Here is a 13,234-nt window from a genome sequence, read left to right as displayed (position 1 = left end):
TAATATACTGAAAACCTTATGTGTTTCAGGAAGAGCATGCGGGCCATGTGGACCAGTACCTTGTGTATAGTAAAGATTATAAAACTATACGTGAAGCAGTTGCAAAGGCTGTAATTGAGGGTAGAGCACAGAGCATAGATGAAGCTGTCAAGGTATTTATTTATTTACTTATTTTTGGTTCTTTGTTTTATGTGTTACAATTTTTTGATTCAGTGGCTTTGATTTTATATACTCTATACTTTATCATTTGATAGACATGTACTTGTACTCCAAAAAGAAAAGCCTTCTATATCCTTCTGGCCCTTTTCCAAGACTTTACCAGTCTATTTCAAGCAGCCAACCCAGTCATCCATCCCAAACTAGAGGTTTGAGGTTTTAGTGTTTAATTTGTAAATCATGTAATCAGCAGAAAACATAGCACTTTCATTCAAGCTATATTCCATGTAATAATATTACAAGTATTTTTGTTTTATTGTTTTGTAGCAGCGTCAAGCTCTTGAGGATTACATCCAAGGCTTACAATATTTCACACCAGAGATGAAGGTGTTTGCTGAAAATCTAATAAACAATAGACTGGGCAAGCTAAGTGTTGACAGACATCAATCAAACACAAAGCTCACCCTCACAGAGCTGTGCATCCATCTGAAGGCGGTGCTGTTGTGTGGAATTGAGGGATTGTTGGCTCCTCTTAGACAGCTGGCATTTTCCCCTGCTTCAATGCAGGTACATGTGATCCTGTTTCACTTAATACACTAAACTACACAAGATATGCTTTTTGCAATCATCTGCCTTCTACTAAATTAGTATCTATATTTTGTTTTTTGTCATTTTTTTTACAGATGGCATTTATACCCACAATGCCTGAAGATATGCTGGCAACAGCACAAAAGGTTCTAGGTTTCACCTGGTATAGTAAGTTTAACAGAAAATTCTGCTCATTGGGAATCAATTTTTAAAATGAATTTAACACAATTTCACTGGATTCAGCAGTGCAACATTTTCTCCTAACTTGCAGTTAGGTTGAATTTAACAGTCTTTATATGATTGCAGATTTTTATACTGTTTATTTGTACCCTCTCACAGCCTGTCCCAATGGCCACCCATGTGTTGTTGACAAGGTAAGTTGTAGCTCTCATCTTTATTTTGCACCCTAATTGTATTCTTTGAAGCCACTATGATGGGGGAAGTTGTGGCCTAAAGGTTAGAGAGTTTGACTCCTAACCCTAAGGTTGTGGGTTCGAGTCTCTGCCCGGCCACGACCAAGGTGCCCCTGAGCAAGCCCCCGAACCCCCCCAACTGCTCCCCGGGCGCCGCAGCTTAAATGGCTGCCCACTGCTCCGGGTGTGTGTTCACGGTGTGTGTGTGTTCACTGCTGTGTGTGTGTGCACTTCGGATGGGTTAAATGCAGAGAACGAATTCTGAGTATGGGTCACCATACTTAGCCGTATGTCACGTCACGATGATGTTCTATAAACTTATAATGATATGTATTTATAGCTATTAATTTAGCAATTGTCACAGAATTTCAAATAGAATTCATATTCATAGTTCAAATAGAGTCATAATAAATTAAAGCTATAAAGCTGTAAATTAAATAATGGTGCCATGTGTACATTTATGTTATATTTTAAGACTTGTACTTAGTGCCAAAAGGATGTCCAGGAATTAAAATAAATGCACTCTGTGGAAAGCTAGGGAAATCTTCAGATTAGATTAGCATTAAATAAGCATGCAAATAGTTCACAGACATGGCAAGCCTCTGATGCATATATCGTCTTGTTGGCCTAGTGGTATTTAGGGTATTTTGCTATGTAATTTGTTATTAAGTATTTTGAATCACATGTAATCTAAAGTTTTTAATTTGTGTTTGTTCTTTTTCTTTAGTTTGGGGCGCTAACATTTTTAAAAAAATATTTCCCCATACATTTGTAATAATTTAATTTAGTAATGTGATTTGTTCACAAATGGGTTTGATTGCCTAGTGGAAATTAAATTAACATGTTTGATGAGACTTTTGGAACTCTCTGCCTTTGTAGAGTAAATATAATTTAAAGAGTCAAATGTATGTGAACTTGCATCTGCCTAAGATTCAAGTGCTTTTTAACTAAACTGATGTTTTGGACTGTAATGATGAATTTGAGATAAAAGGACATTGATCAATGCTGTCTTATGCAGTGTGGCAGACCCACTCGGCTGGGAAGATGTTTGGAGTGTGGAGAAACTGTGGGTGGACATAATCATCAACCCGTGCATGGATTTAATAAAATGCATAGAGAGTGAGTCGTCTATTAAATTAAGACAATTCATTATGGGAAAAATAAATCAAATCAATGAGATTTTAGATCAAATGACAGATATAATACTTAATAGTAACTCTTTAGGTTTTGTCTTTTTAGAGGGGATCGGACACAGTCAGGCCACATTCTGGGAGACCCACAGAGAAGAGATAACCCCGATGCTCTGGATACAAAAAACATGTCTCTGACTCCCTTTACACTGGTCCGAATGATGACCCATCTGGCCATGCTGCTCGGAGCATTAGATGAGCCTCAGGTATCTTTAATAGTGCACCAACTGATTACAGCTAATTCCACAAATTCACAATTTATTTTAGACTAAACCACGCCTGCATACTTTTCCCAGTGTATCGCACAAATTATCCAACCTCCAGTGCAGGATCCCTGTGAGTTTTTGATAAGGCATCTTATGAAGGACTTGGAACATCTTGGCAGAGCTCTGGGAAAAGGTGTTGATGACACAGTCACTACTGTACACTTGATGCTCAGCTGGGCCCTGGAGCCTCCTCAGAATGTTCATTGTAAGACCTGTTATATAAGAGCATAATTGTAACAAGTGCTTAATTTTTTTGTAATTAAACTGTTGAAAAAATGATGTCCTTTGTAGGGAATGCTGGCTATGATGACCTACTCAGAACCAAGGAAGCCAGGAATGCCTGGGAGATCACGTTGGCTCATAATGTCATTACTCCCAAATTGAAGGCAAGCCCTGACTTACTGCGCAACACTAGGATGTTACACTGGCCCATTTAGGAAAAGATATATAATGTGTATAATAACCATGCAGAAGTACATTTAAGTCAATAATTAGTATATATTTGATGTTCTGTTATGCAGCTGCAAAAGGAAATGTATTGATATAACAATGACATATTGCTATTTTGGTTTAAAAATAGCCCAATTTCCCATTTTCACCCATCAGGACTTTATAGACCATAAAGAAATCATCTAAATGTTGGGGCTGGAGTGGCACAGGAAGGGTGAATAACATATAATCATTTGTTGGATTGCAGACACAGGAGCACAATGTTCCTGACTTTAAGCAAATCCTTCAAAATATAACAGCTAATTTTAGTAAAATAACTACTGCTAAATATAACAGACAAGAACAATACAACTCAGTTGGCTACTTATGTTTTAAGTTATCTTCATTATGCATGAAACTAAAGTTATAACATTATGTCTAACAAAACTAGTAGATAGTCTATTTGCCATATAGAGCATAGAGCAGCTAATAAAATACAATACAAAAAACACAATGCTTTACAGTGCTAACACCTTCCTCCACGGGTGATCAAAATGCCACTCACACCACAATGCTTACTATCACCACAATGCTTAATTTTTTTGCATTTATATTATGGTCATAAAAGATGAGATCTTAAGATCTTTCTCATTCTGGATTATAGAAGCTGGACCGTAAGCTTAAAAAGGTGAATGAATCCATGAGAGAAGATGCCCGTGTGTCGTCTGATCCCATCCTAAAGCTGATGTACAGAGACCCGCGGACATTCCTGCCCTCCTTGCCTCAACAGTCTGTACTTCACAGCTCTGCTGTATGGAGCTGCAGGGAGAAGGGATCTCTGCTTAGTCTTACACACACTGTTGAGCAGAATGATGGAAAAGATTACTTTCCTCTACTCTGGAGATTTCTGCTGAAGGTTATTTCCATCTTCATTTCAGTGGCCCTGCTGTATGTCTTGTGTGTGGAAATTAGCTTTAATGATTAAGCTGTGATTTAGCAGTAAGATATTTTTTTCTGTTGTACTGTGAAGGAGTCTGAGTTCCGGCTGGTCAGCTTCCTTCCAGACATACTGGCTTTGGAGAGGAACCTAGTTAAGAAATTTCAGAATGTGCCTGATTTGATCTGTGGAACAATTAGGGATTTTACTGAGAAACAGCCATCTGGTAATGTCTATTATTATTATTATTATTATTATTATTATTATTATTATTATTATTATTATTATTATTATTATTATTATTATTATTATTATTATTATTATTATTATTATTATTATTATTGATCATGAACAAGCTTGATGTATGAATAGCTAAAAAGTATAATCTGGCTAAACAACATAACATCCTTAACATTTTGTACTTCACTAGCGCCTATGCGGAGCTGGTATGAGAAGCGCATTCAAATGTTCCTGAGTTCATGGAATCAGCTAAGGATGTCCTTGGCCACCTGTGAGTCTGTCACATCTGCTGTTTAGAGAACAACAATTCTCTGAGCATCCTTACCCTCACAATTACAAGCACAAACTAAGACTCCTACTATTTAGTTATTGAATGTCATACATAGTCATTTATGGTCTTGGGTGTCTGTGTAGATGAGGTGAATGTACCAGGAGATTACTGCAGTGTGGATCTTGATGAGAATAGCGAGTTGCAAGTGCTGATTCCTCGGAGGCAGGGAGCTGGGCTGTGTGCTACCGCGCTGCTTAGCTACCTGGTCTCTCTGCATAACCAGCTGGTCAGTGCAGCCAGCCAACACACAGGGGAGAATAACAGGTACTGGATACTGCATTTGGATTGTAATAGGATTTTATATTTTAAAACATGAATATAACAGTGGATGAATGGTTGTCGTTCTGCACAGCTACATGGTAAGCCTTGCAGAACTGAGTGACCTGCATGTGATCCGGTACGAAGTTGACAGAGACCTGCTCCCCTTGGTGCTGTCTAACTGCCAATACAGCATGGAGCGTGGACAGGAGATAATATCTGAATATGACCTTCACAAGATCCAGCAACAAGTCTTCACCCGTTTTTTACAAGGCAAACCCCAAATCTCACTGACTGTAAGTGAACAGCAATAACAAGTGATGAAACCATATTTGAATCCTTTGCATGTTTGCAGACTATGATATGAAGAGTAGAAACATGCATATCAAAGTTTAATGTATTGTAATTTTTTCTGCATTTTATAATCTTTATTTCAGGGAATTCCCACTCTGGTCAGCAGACAAGAACGCAATTATGACAATATATTAAAAGAGATAAGAGAAAAAGTGTCTCAGGTAAGAACTACACATGGATTTCACTTCAAAACCCTTTGGACAACAGTCATCCCCGACAGCATATAACAGATGTTGATCATTCATTATCATATTCTTTATATAATCATTATGGTGCACATTTGCTATTAAACGTATGAGGACTATAAACTTGTTCTACTAAACTCTTGATAGCAGCCTTAAATGGTTTTTTGAAAGCCTTTAGAAGTTCTACAGCTTAATGTGTTACCAAAGTTTTTTTCCCCCATTTCTACACAAATAATATCACTAATATTTGAGCTTTTGTGTAAATTTTTCAGGAACCCTTGACCTCTTTGAGTTCCTCTGGGCTGATATCAGAGCTACAGTCTCTCAGTGATGTCTGTGAGACTCTTTCAGCCATGGAGGTTGCTCTGGGCTTCTTGGCTATGACTGGAGGAGATGAGCACATGCCTCTGGAGGAGTACATGGAAAAAAGACTACACATGGGGAACCAGACTGCTCCTCATATCCTTAAGGTCAGTCAGTGGTTATAGAGTTAAAGATTGATAACATGGTGTGATAAAAAATCAGTAATCAGTCCTCATCAGTACTGTGTTTTATCTGATCCACTGTGTTTTTTCCATTATGGCGTGTGAAGACTCTGGGTAGATGTAGTCTGAAGCACTGTGTGGCTTTATGGCAGCTCCTTACTTCACTCAAGTCTGAACATATGCTTCGCCAAAAGAGGGTAGGGAATCATGTTTTCTGCCATATAGCAAGATAATACAAGATTTCTTCATCAGATGCATCGATATATTTATTTATTCCTTTGCTACTCTTCCTACTTAGGATCCATTCTTAGGAATCCCAGCAGAGTATCAGCAGGCACTCGAGGAAAAGGAGAAAAAGCTACTAGTCAATTTTGTGACTAAGAGCTCTGTGGATGTCTGGCTTCTTGAAATGCATGAATTTCTTTTTCTGAACCTGAAAAGCCAGGGAGCAACTGACACCTACACACCTTCCTGGAGGTGAGAACATAAATTGACTGTAGTAGGCATCAGCTAAAGTGTGGTTTTGGATGTTTGCTAAATTCATTCTATCTTTTTCATCAGCATTAAAGAAACCTTGGCCTCCTACATGGAGCGCAAAAATCTTGATGTTCCTCAAGATGTGGAGGAAGCCTTCCCAGATGAGATCCAATTGACCCACGTGGTGGAGACATGGAGGTTCATTGTGACCTACAAACAACAAAGATAAAGCTTTTAAAATAATAGTGCATTAATGATAATAGTGCATTCAAGCACGACTATTAGGACAATCTTTCACATTGTGTTCAACCTAACTATAATTAATTTTTATAATTCAGAGGACATTTTTTAGATCTTGGTAACGTTTTCTAATCTGGAAGCTTCAGGATATACTACAGGTTTTTGTTTGTTTCTTTTATTTATTATATTTTAAAATTGTCTATATCTATTGATTTAATAAATAAATAAATGTAATCAGCCTTTTATCAAACTTACAACACACCAGGCTTATTTTTTTATTATTCTGCTCTAGTAATTTAGCAACTGCAACTATGACTAAAGTAATGAAGGCATAAAATGTTTTAATTTTTTTGTTTGTTTTTTGGAGCACAAACTTCTTTTCATTTTGTTAAAGTTTTCCATAATGTAAATCTTATGGAAATGAGCGGTTTTTCATATTTTGTTTTTTTCCCTGAGATATTTTAACTTGTATAATATGTAATCAAACTTAATGTTAATCAGCATTATAGACAGAGAAGGGTTAAGTAATGCAGTCATGGCAACCTTTCTGTTTTCTGGAAGTGCTTATACCACTGGATGGAGCTGTGGACCATTTTACTTTTCCGAGTCCAACTCAGAAGTGTTACATTTACTATTTCTTCACTTAGTGTCATATAACCATATTTTCCCATTTATGTAACTCCTGTTAATCTGACCATTTCAAAGTGAGCAGATGAATTATATTTTCTTTGTATAAGTGATGCAATAAAATCCATGCTGTGCATAATTAAATCTTAACTTCTACATATGAGTCACTTACTGAATCTATATCTCTTTAAGTGTTTAACCCTGTTACACTCTTGCAGCAGCCTTAAAAGCAGAAGGGCAAAAAAAAAAAAATAAAAAATACAGACAATCATTTGCACAGCATACATGAAGCCACTCAAGCCCTATGCTGTACACTGCCTGATGAGTCACGACACGACCCCAAAAAAGCCAGTGATTTTCACCAGTCTACATTAACTGAAGCATTGTCTAGCATCCCTGCACAAGACTCTCACTTATCTCTGTAGACTATGGTATCTCCACCATCAACACCTTTATTATAATTTATAATGCCTGCTTTTCCTGTTCATGTGTCTCATGTTTCTGTCTCCAAGAACATTACTTTCAGTTACAACACTTTAAAAATAGTGTAATTTTCCAGGTTATAATTTGAGAAATTTTTGTCACACCATCCAAGTAAATATAATTGTGAAAATTAAGGTATTCATATCGAATGTTCATATTGAATCAGATACCAATCATGAATCTTTGTTGTGTTAATTCCAATACAGTGACGTAAAATGACATTCTACACACGCAAATGTAAAATTATTTGTATAATAAATCAGTTGCTGTTGGTACAGCAGGGATAAGAATATAGATTTTCTTTAAACACATCTGGACTAATGATGTGGAAGGAAGATGCAATCATTTCAATCAGGTACAATTAGACAACCTTGGCTTGATTAGGATTCTTTGATTGCAGTGGTCTCTTCAATCTCCCACAGTGTGTCTGTGTGTGTTTCCTCTTTACATACCTATATGTCATCAATAGGAACGTGATTATTTTTTTTAATTTAATTTCCATTTTAGCAATCAGTAAGTTATCTCCATAACAACTTGCCTTTCTTTATGCCAGTTGAATTTTAAAGGTTATTTTGACTCCTATTCCTGGATGTCAAATTCTGTCCCTATAGAAAACAAGCTTATGCTCATAGATAAAGTATGTTTTCTTAAGAGAAGCAGGCTTGAGTATACCTATGACTCATGTCCCAGATATACGACACAGCATTCATTCATATCAGCAGATTCCTGCAGCACCTCTTTATTTCTAATAAATAGGAGTTAGTTCTAAACAAATTAAATACAAAAAATAATTAATGAATGCACTGTCTGTGACTAATGGCAGAAAGATAAGGTTTGGAAAAGTCACACTGCCATCTGTTCAGATTACTGTCATTAAAGGTGTCAGAGGTTGATTTTATATTTAACATGCCGGTGATCATGTGGCCAGTGATATTCACTTTAAAGGGCATGCTTGTTTTAATGATGTTGCTCTTCTCTAAACATGATGATACATTTATTAAGAATATCTTTAAGCATGGCATGGAGGCTATATTTCATAGATGTAGTGGTTACTCTGTGACGTTAGTGTAAAGAATTTGAATGGCAAATGTGAGTGAGAAATGTAACATAAATATGAGTGATGATCATCTCTGAAATGTTTACCTTTTGCACCCAAACTGGTCTGACTCTCAGTACTCAGACTGACAAATTTCTCCTCAGATATGCAGGGTGTATTCATTTGTGAGGCATTAGAGAATGGTAAGACACTGCCTTTGATAAAGCATCACTTTGATTTTCCTTTACTCTGAAAAATTCATGGGGTGATGGGGGGGGGGTTTGCAATGAGGAAATTGTGAGGAATTAAATTCAGCTCTACTTTTCTGATGTGAACAGATTTGATTAGAAAATGTGCATTTATGTTCATTCATTAGGTTTATCTGAAACAGCTAATATCGGATACAGCCCAAGCATACAGATGAGCACTTGAGCATTTCTTCTGACTCTTAACCTTAAAAACACTAGCTTACAACCATAACCATTCTGAAACACCATGAAATAATCCTGCCAAACATAAATATACAAAAATACACAAGTTGGTGGTGATGCACCATACATTATGCTCTTTATGGACAGTTTCAATAGATATGACCTAAAAGCTAATTCCATACATTCATCCTATATTATCCAGTTCAAAACATCTACTATGTAAACCTAGCACATATTGACCACATAGGATATTTTGAGGCTCTTGCAATAAAGGCTTCCTATAGGACTGATAGGAAAATTTTGTGTAGCCTGCAATGTTCAATGTGTATAAGAGAGCTCACTGAACCATTTGTTTTCAGTGACTGATGGACCGATTTCCCAAAGTGTACTTGAAAGCAATATTGTCTTATAAGTAGCATTTCATTTTTTATAATATAAACACCCTCATCAGCTCATTATATATTTATATTTATGTCAAGTAGCAGTGTTGTTCAGTATTGAAATAATAGAATGACATTATGAATTCCACCACTGCTTTTACTGCACTCTAAAAGAAGTTCGCTGTTGCCTGAGGGAATTTTCTTTTAAATTTCAAAATAACATGAAAACAACATCAAACAATTTTTAAAAACCACAAGTACCACTTATTACGCCATTAAAAAAGGACAAAATATGCTTGCTGTTTATATAGGTGCCTGTGTGCTGAGTGCAGGCAGCTCTGAGGAGCTAAACACAGAAATGTGTTCAAGAACACTTTAAAATGAACAGAACTAACAATACAGACAATAAGGTTACAATTTATAAATATATTATATTTAATATAAATAATAAATATTGGATAAATAGACCTTCAGTTTTTAAATAGACCTTTAAACTAAAAAGGACCGACAACTGAAAGCAAACAAGCCAACCCATGAGAAAGACATGTTCATTATAGCTAAATAGCAAAGCATTATAAGTAAAACTGACCTTACTGGTGCAACCAACATGCTTTTACTTTTTTGTTTCTATTTTTAATCCAACAAGGTCTTTTACAGTCGACAGGGCAATTATCCAGAATAGGGCTGTGTGGGATGGTCTGTCACATTCCAGTAAAATTTTGTTTCTAACTAGAACTATAAAAATATTAAAGCAAAAAAGATTCAACAGTTCCTTTCCATCCCTCCTGGTCTGTTCTCCTCCATCATCTTTAAAGCAACTGAATGTCTTCTTTATGATGCCTGTAATTATATAGCTATAAAATCTCAGTTTAGCTGACAGGACCATGTGGCACCACAGCTCTGTCTTTGGCTTGTTTATTTGTCATTTTGTTGTACTATTATTGGATCACATTTGCAGTTTATATTTAGTTCAGCTGCTCATCGATCCTTGTAAAGTGAATAGGATTATTGCTTTATAAATTAGATAAAGTAAATGATATGGAAAGCAATTTTCCGGGTAAAGCCATCATGGAATACATGTGAATCAATAATGTGAATAAACAGGTGGAAAAAATTATTACCGTATGAACTGGAAATAGGAAATATGAATAAATAAAAATGAGCATATGTAAAGATATTGAAAGATATGGTAAGACTCACTAATGCTTGCAGCACTGGGGTTAATCAGAGAAGTATATATGACAGCATTTAATGAGCCCATGAGCAAATAGCTGATGCTGGGAATAATGATCAAAACATACAAGGCTGGAGCTGGAGGCTATTCTGACCCATCTAGAGACTCCTTGACAAAATATTTTTTATTTGAAAGCATGGGTTTGACCATGAAATTAGGCTGCTGTGTTCCATATAATACTAAGGTTGGGCTCTGTTCTGTGGATCAAATAGTGCCTCAGTGAGTGTGCACAGCTGTGATGATGCTACCCCTATGATACACAGCCCTGTCAGGCCATTGTTCAGTTCTGCTTGAAGTGATAATATTACTGATTAACATTGAAGTAGTAATCAGTCATATAACCAAGCGTAGTTACATTCTACTCCTGAATTTACATTTCCACAAATGGACACTATAAGATTATAAATAAATAAATTGTTAGGACTGATAAAACCCCTTGTCATTCTATGTCATCTGTGAGTCTTTCTCTGTCTGTCCTTTCTCCAAGAGCAGTAGGCTCTGAATGACAGGAGTGAAAGAAACCCACATACTACAGATGATTGAGACCAATTAGGTACTGCAACTTGAGGTGAACTTAGACTCAATTCAACTTTGACTAAAAAATGTGTGTGTACATTTATATAGTCCTGTTAAAATTCATTAAGTGTAATGTGTGACAACAAGCTGCATCTCAGATAACTTAACAACAATGTATTTGTAACTATAGGCTTGGCAGACACTTTAGTTTCCAATGGGTGGCTTTTTAGCTGGCATGGCCAATAGCAGACGGGGTGACAGGTGGAGCTGGGCGCCTACTGAGGTCTGTGGGCGAGGTTTTGATAGATGCTAAAGCCTGTTCCTCTGTGCCCAGCCTACCAGTGGCATCACTGAGTCACAGGGAGGAGGAGAATCACAGCAAGCAGAGACATATGGCATCTGTTCTCTGGTGAGCACTCCTGTCCCTTCTTCTGTCTTCTTGTCCTTTATACGTAAATGTTTTTGACGCTTAATCCAATTAAGCCTCTAACAAGGGGTAGCCTAGGATCTTGTCACAAAATCAACTAATATGCACTCATTAATGATGTCGAGTCAGCTTTGGATTATTTGTACTCTCTCTTTGTTACCCAGAATATCCATTCTAAGTATTATTTTGTGTTTATTAGATTAGCACATTCTCCCTCCTCTGCCTCCTACTCTGACTTAATATTACATCAGAGACAACAAGAGTGTGCGCAAGCAAGATTTAAAGATGTTGCTGATATTGGCAAAGACGAGCATAGGGGGCTGTGCCTACAGTAGGCTGTACAGATAGCACCCCAATGATTTAACACAATATTTGGATGTCATATTCCGTTTCACTGATTTGAAAATGTTGTATTACATTTAAGATGTTGATCTTCTAATATTTGTCAACAGTGTTTACATACAGCATTCTTTTTAATGTTACTTTTAGAGACATATTTATGACTCATTGTGATTCACAATCCATCATTTCTACATTTAAAATCCACTTATTCATGAGCATGAATAAGTTCAAAGACTGTACAAGTGAAATAATATTTAAAATAAAAATGAGTTGGTCAGTGTTGCAAATTCATATCCAATTACATTCTACTATTTTTCATGTAAACTAACCGACACAATATGCCAAAGTGTATTATTCCATATATTATACTGACATACACACCAGCTCCTATATTCATATTCAAATTAATTTACATAGGGAAATGTCATAACATAACCAATATGAAATTCTTTCAACCTCACACAACGGACTGACAAAGCAGGAGCAAATTAAGTTCCAGACAGAGAGTCAGAGAAAGAGACTATTCATAATACACAGAGATAGATAACATAGTATGGATGAAAGGTTGATAATATGATGAAATACAATGCAGCCTAAATTAGTTTTTTCTATTAAGGAATAAAAAACACAGACAGAGAAGAGTATTAAGAGTGAGGGAGATAGGAAGAGAGATTGTGAGAGTGTAGGTGGTGGATATAAGCATCACAGCTCAGTATTATGTTTAGCAGTCTCTTGGCCACGTATGATGTCATAGCAGCAAATCAACCAATCAGGAATCTAAGACCTCTTTGCTCTCATTGGCCCCACCCTCCTCTTGGCTCCTTATACTCCACTCGGCTCAACTAGAAAACATACAACGTACTGTCAGATGAGCAGAGCAGACGCACACTATAACCACAAACACAGCCACACAGAGAAGGAGTGTGTGTGAGTCTTCTCTCCCTTGGGCATGATGCTAGTACCTCCTCTCCCTCCTTCCTTTTCTTTATAACCTCTGTGTGTTTCTTTCTTTCCTTTTCCTCACTCCTTCTAAATCCCTCTCTTTGGAATCTTTTTTCCTCTAGGCAAATGCGTCCCGCTGACAAAGATAGTAAAGGAAGGCACGAGCACCAGCAGAGGAATCGTCACCATAAGCAGCAGCAGCAGCAGCAACAGTGGTCTCTAACTGTTCAAATCTCACCTGGCTCACAGCTCAGAGATGGGCTGTTC

At 36.8% G+C, this 13,234-nt stretch overlaps 1 protein-coding gene across 1 annotated transcript in view; it reads left to right on the top strand.

Moving 5' to 3' along the window:
* LOC132839979 (E3 ubiquitin-protein ligase rnf213-alpha-like) overlaps positions 1 to 7,332 on the top strand; it is a 35,227-nt gene extending 27,895 nt beyond the window's left edge. The window contains 19 exon segments of the mRNA XM_060861221.1: positions 30 to 152; positions 255 to 365; positions 484 to 723; positions 840 to 912; positions 1,084 to 1,118; positions 2,176 to 2,276; positions 2,397 to 2,553; positions 2,644 to 2,818; positions 2,905 to 2,999; positions 3,707 to 3,958; positions 4,073 to 4,205; positions 4,410 to 4,490; positions 4,634 to 4,814; positions 4,903 to 5,104; positions 5,246 to 5,323; positions 5,620 to 5,817; positions 5,940 to 6,029; positions 6,131 to 6,309; positions 6,394 to 7,332. Coding sequence (XP_060717204.1) covers positions 30 to 152; positions 255 to 365; positions 484 to 723; positions 840 to 912; positions 1,084 to 1,118; positions 2,176 to 2,276; positions 2,397 to 2,553; positions 2,644 to 2,818; positions 2,905 to 2,999; positions 3,707 to 3,958; positions 4,073 to 4,205; positions 4,410 to 4,490; positions 4,634 to 4,814; positions 4,903 to 5,104; positions 5,246 to 5,323; positions 5,620 to 5,817; positions 5,940 to 6,029; positions 6,131 to 6,309; positions 6,394 to 6,538 — 2,649 coding nt within the window. The 3' untranslated portion in view covers positions 6,539 to 7,332.
* Positions 7,333 to 13,234: the final 5,902 nt, after the last annotated feature.

Source organism: Tachysurus vachellii, chromosome 2 (genome assembly GCF_030014155.1).
Source record: "Tachysurus vachellii isolate PV-2020 chromosome 2, HZAU_Pvac_v1, whole genome shotgun sequence".
Lineage (NCBI taxonomy): Eukaryota > Metazoa > Chordata > Actinopteri > Siluriformes > Bagridae > Tachysurus > Tachysurus vachellii.
This window is presented reverse-complemented; position numbering and strand designations above follow the sequence as displayed.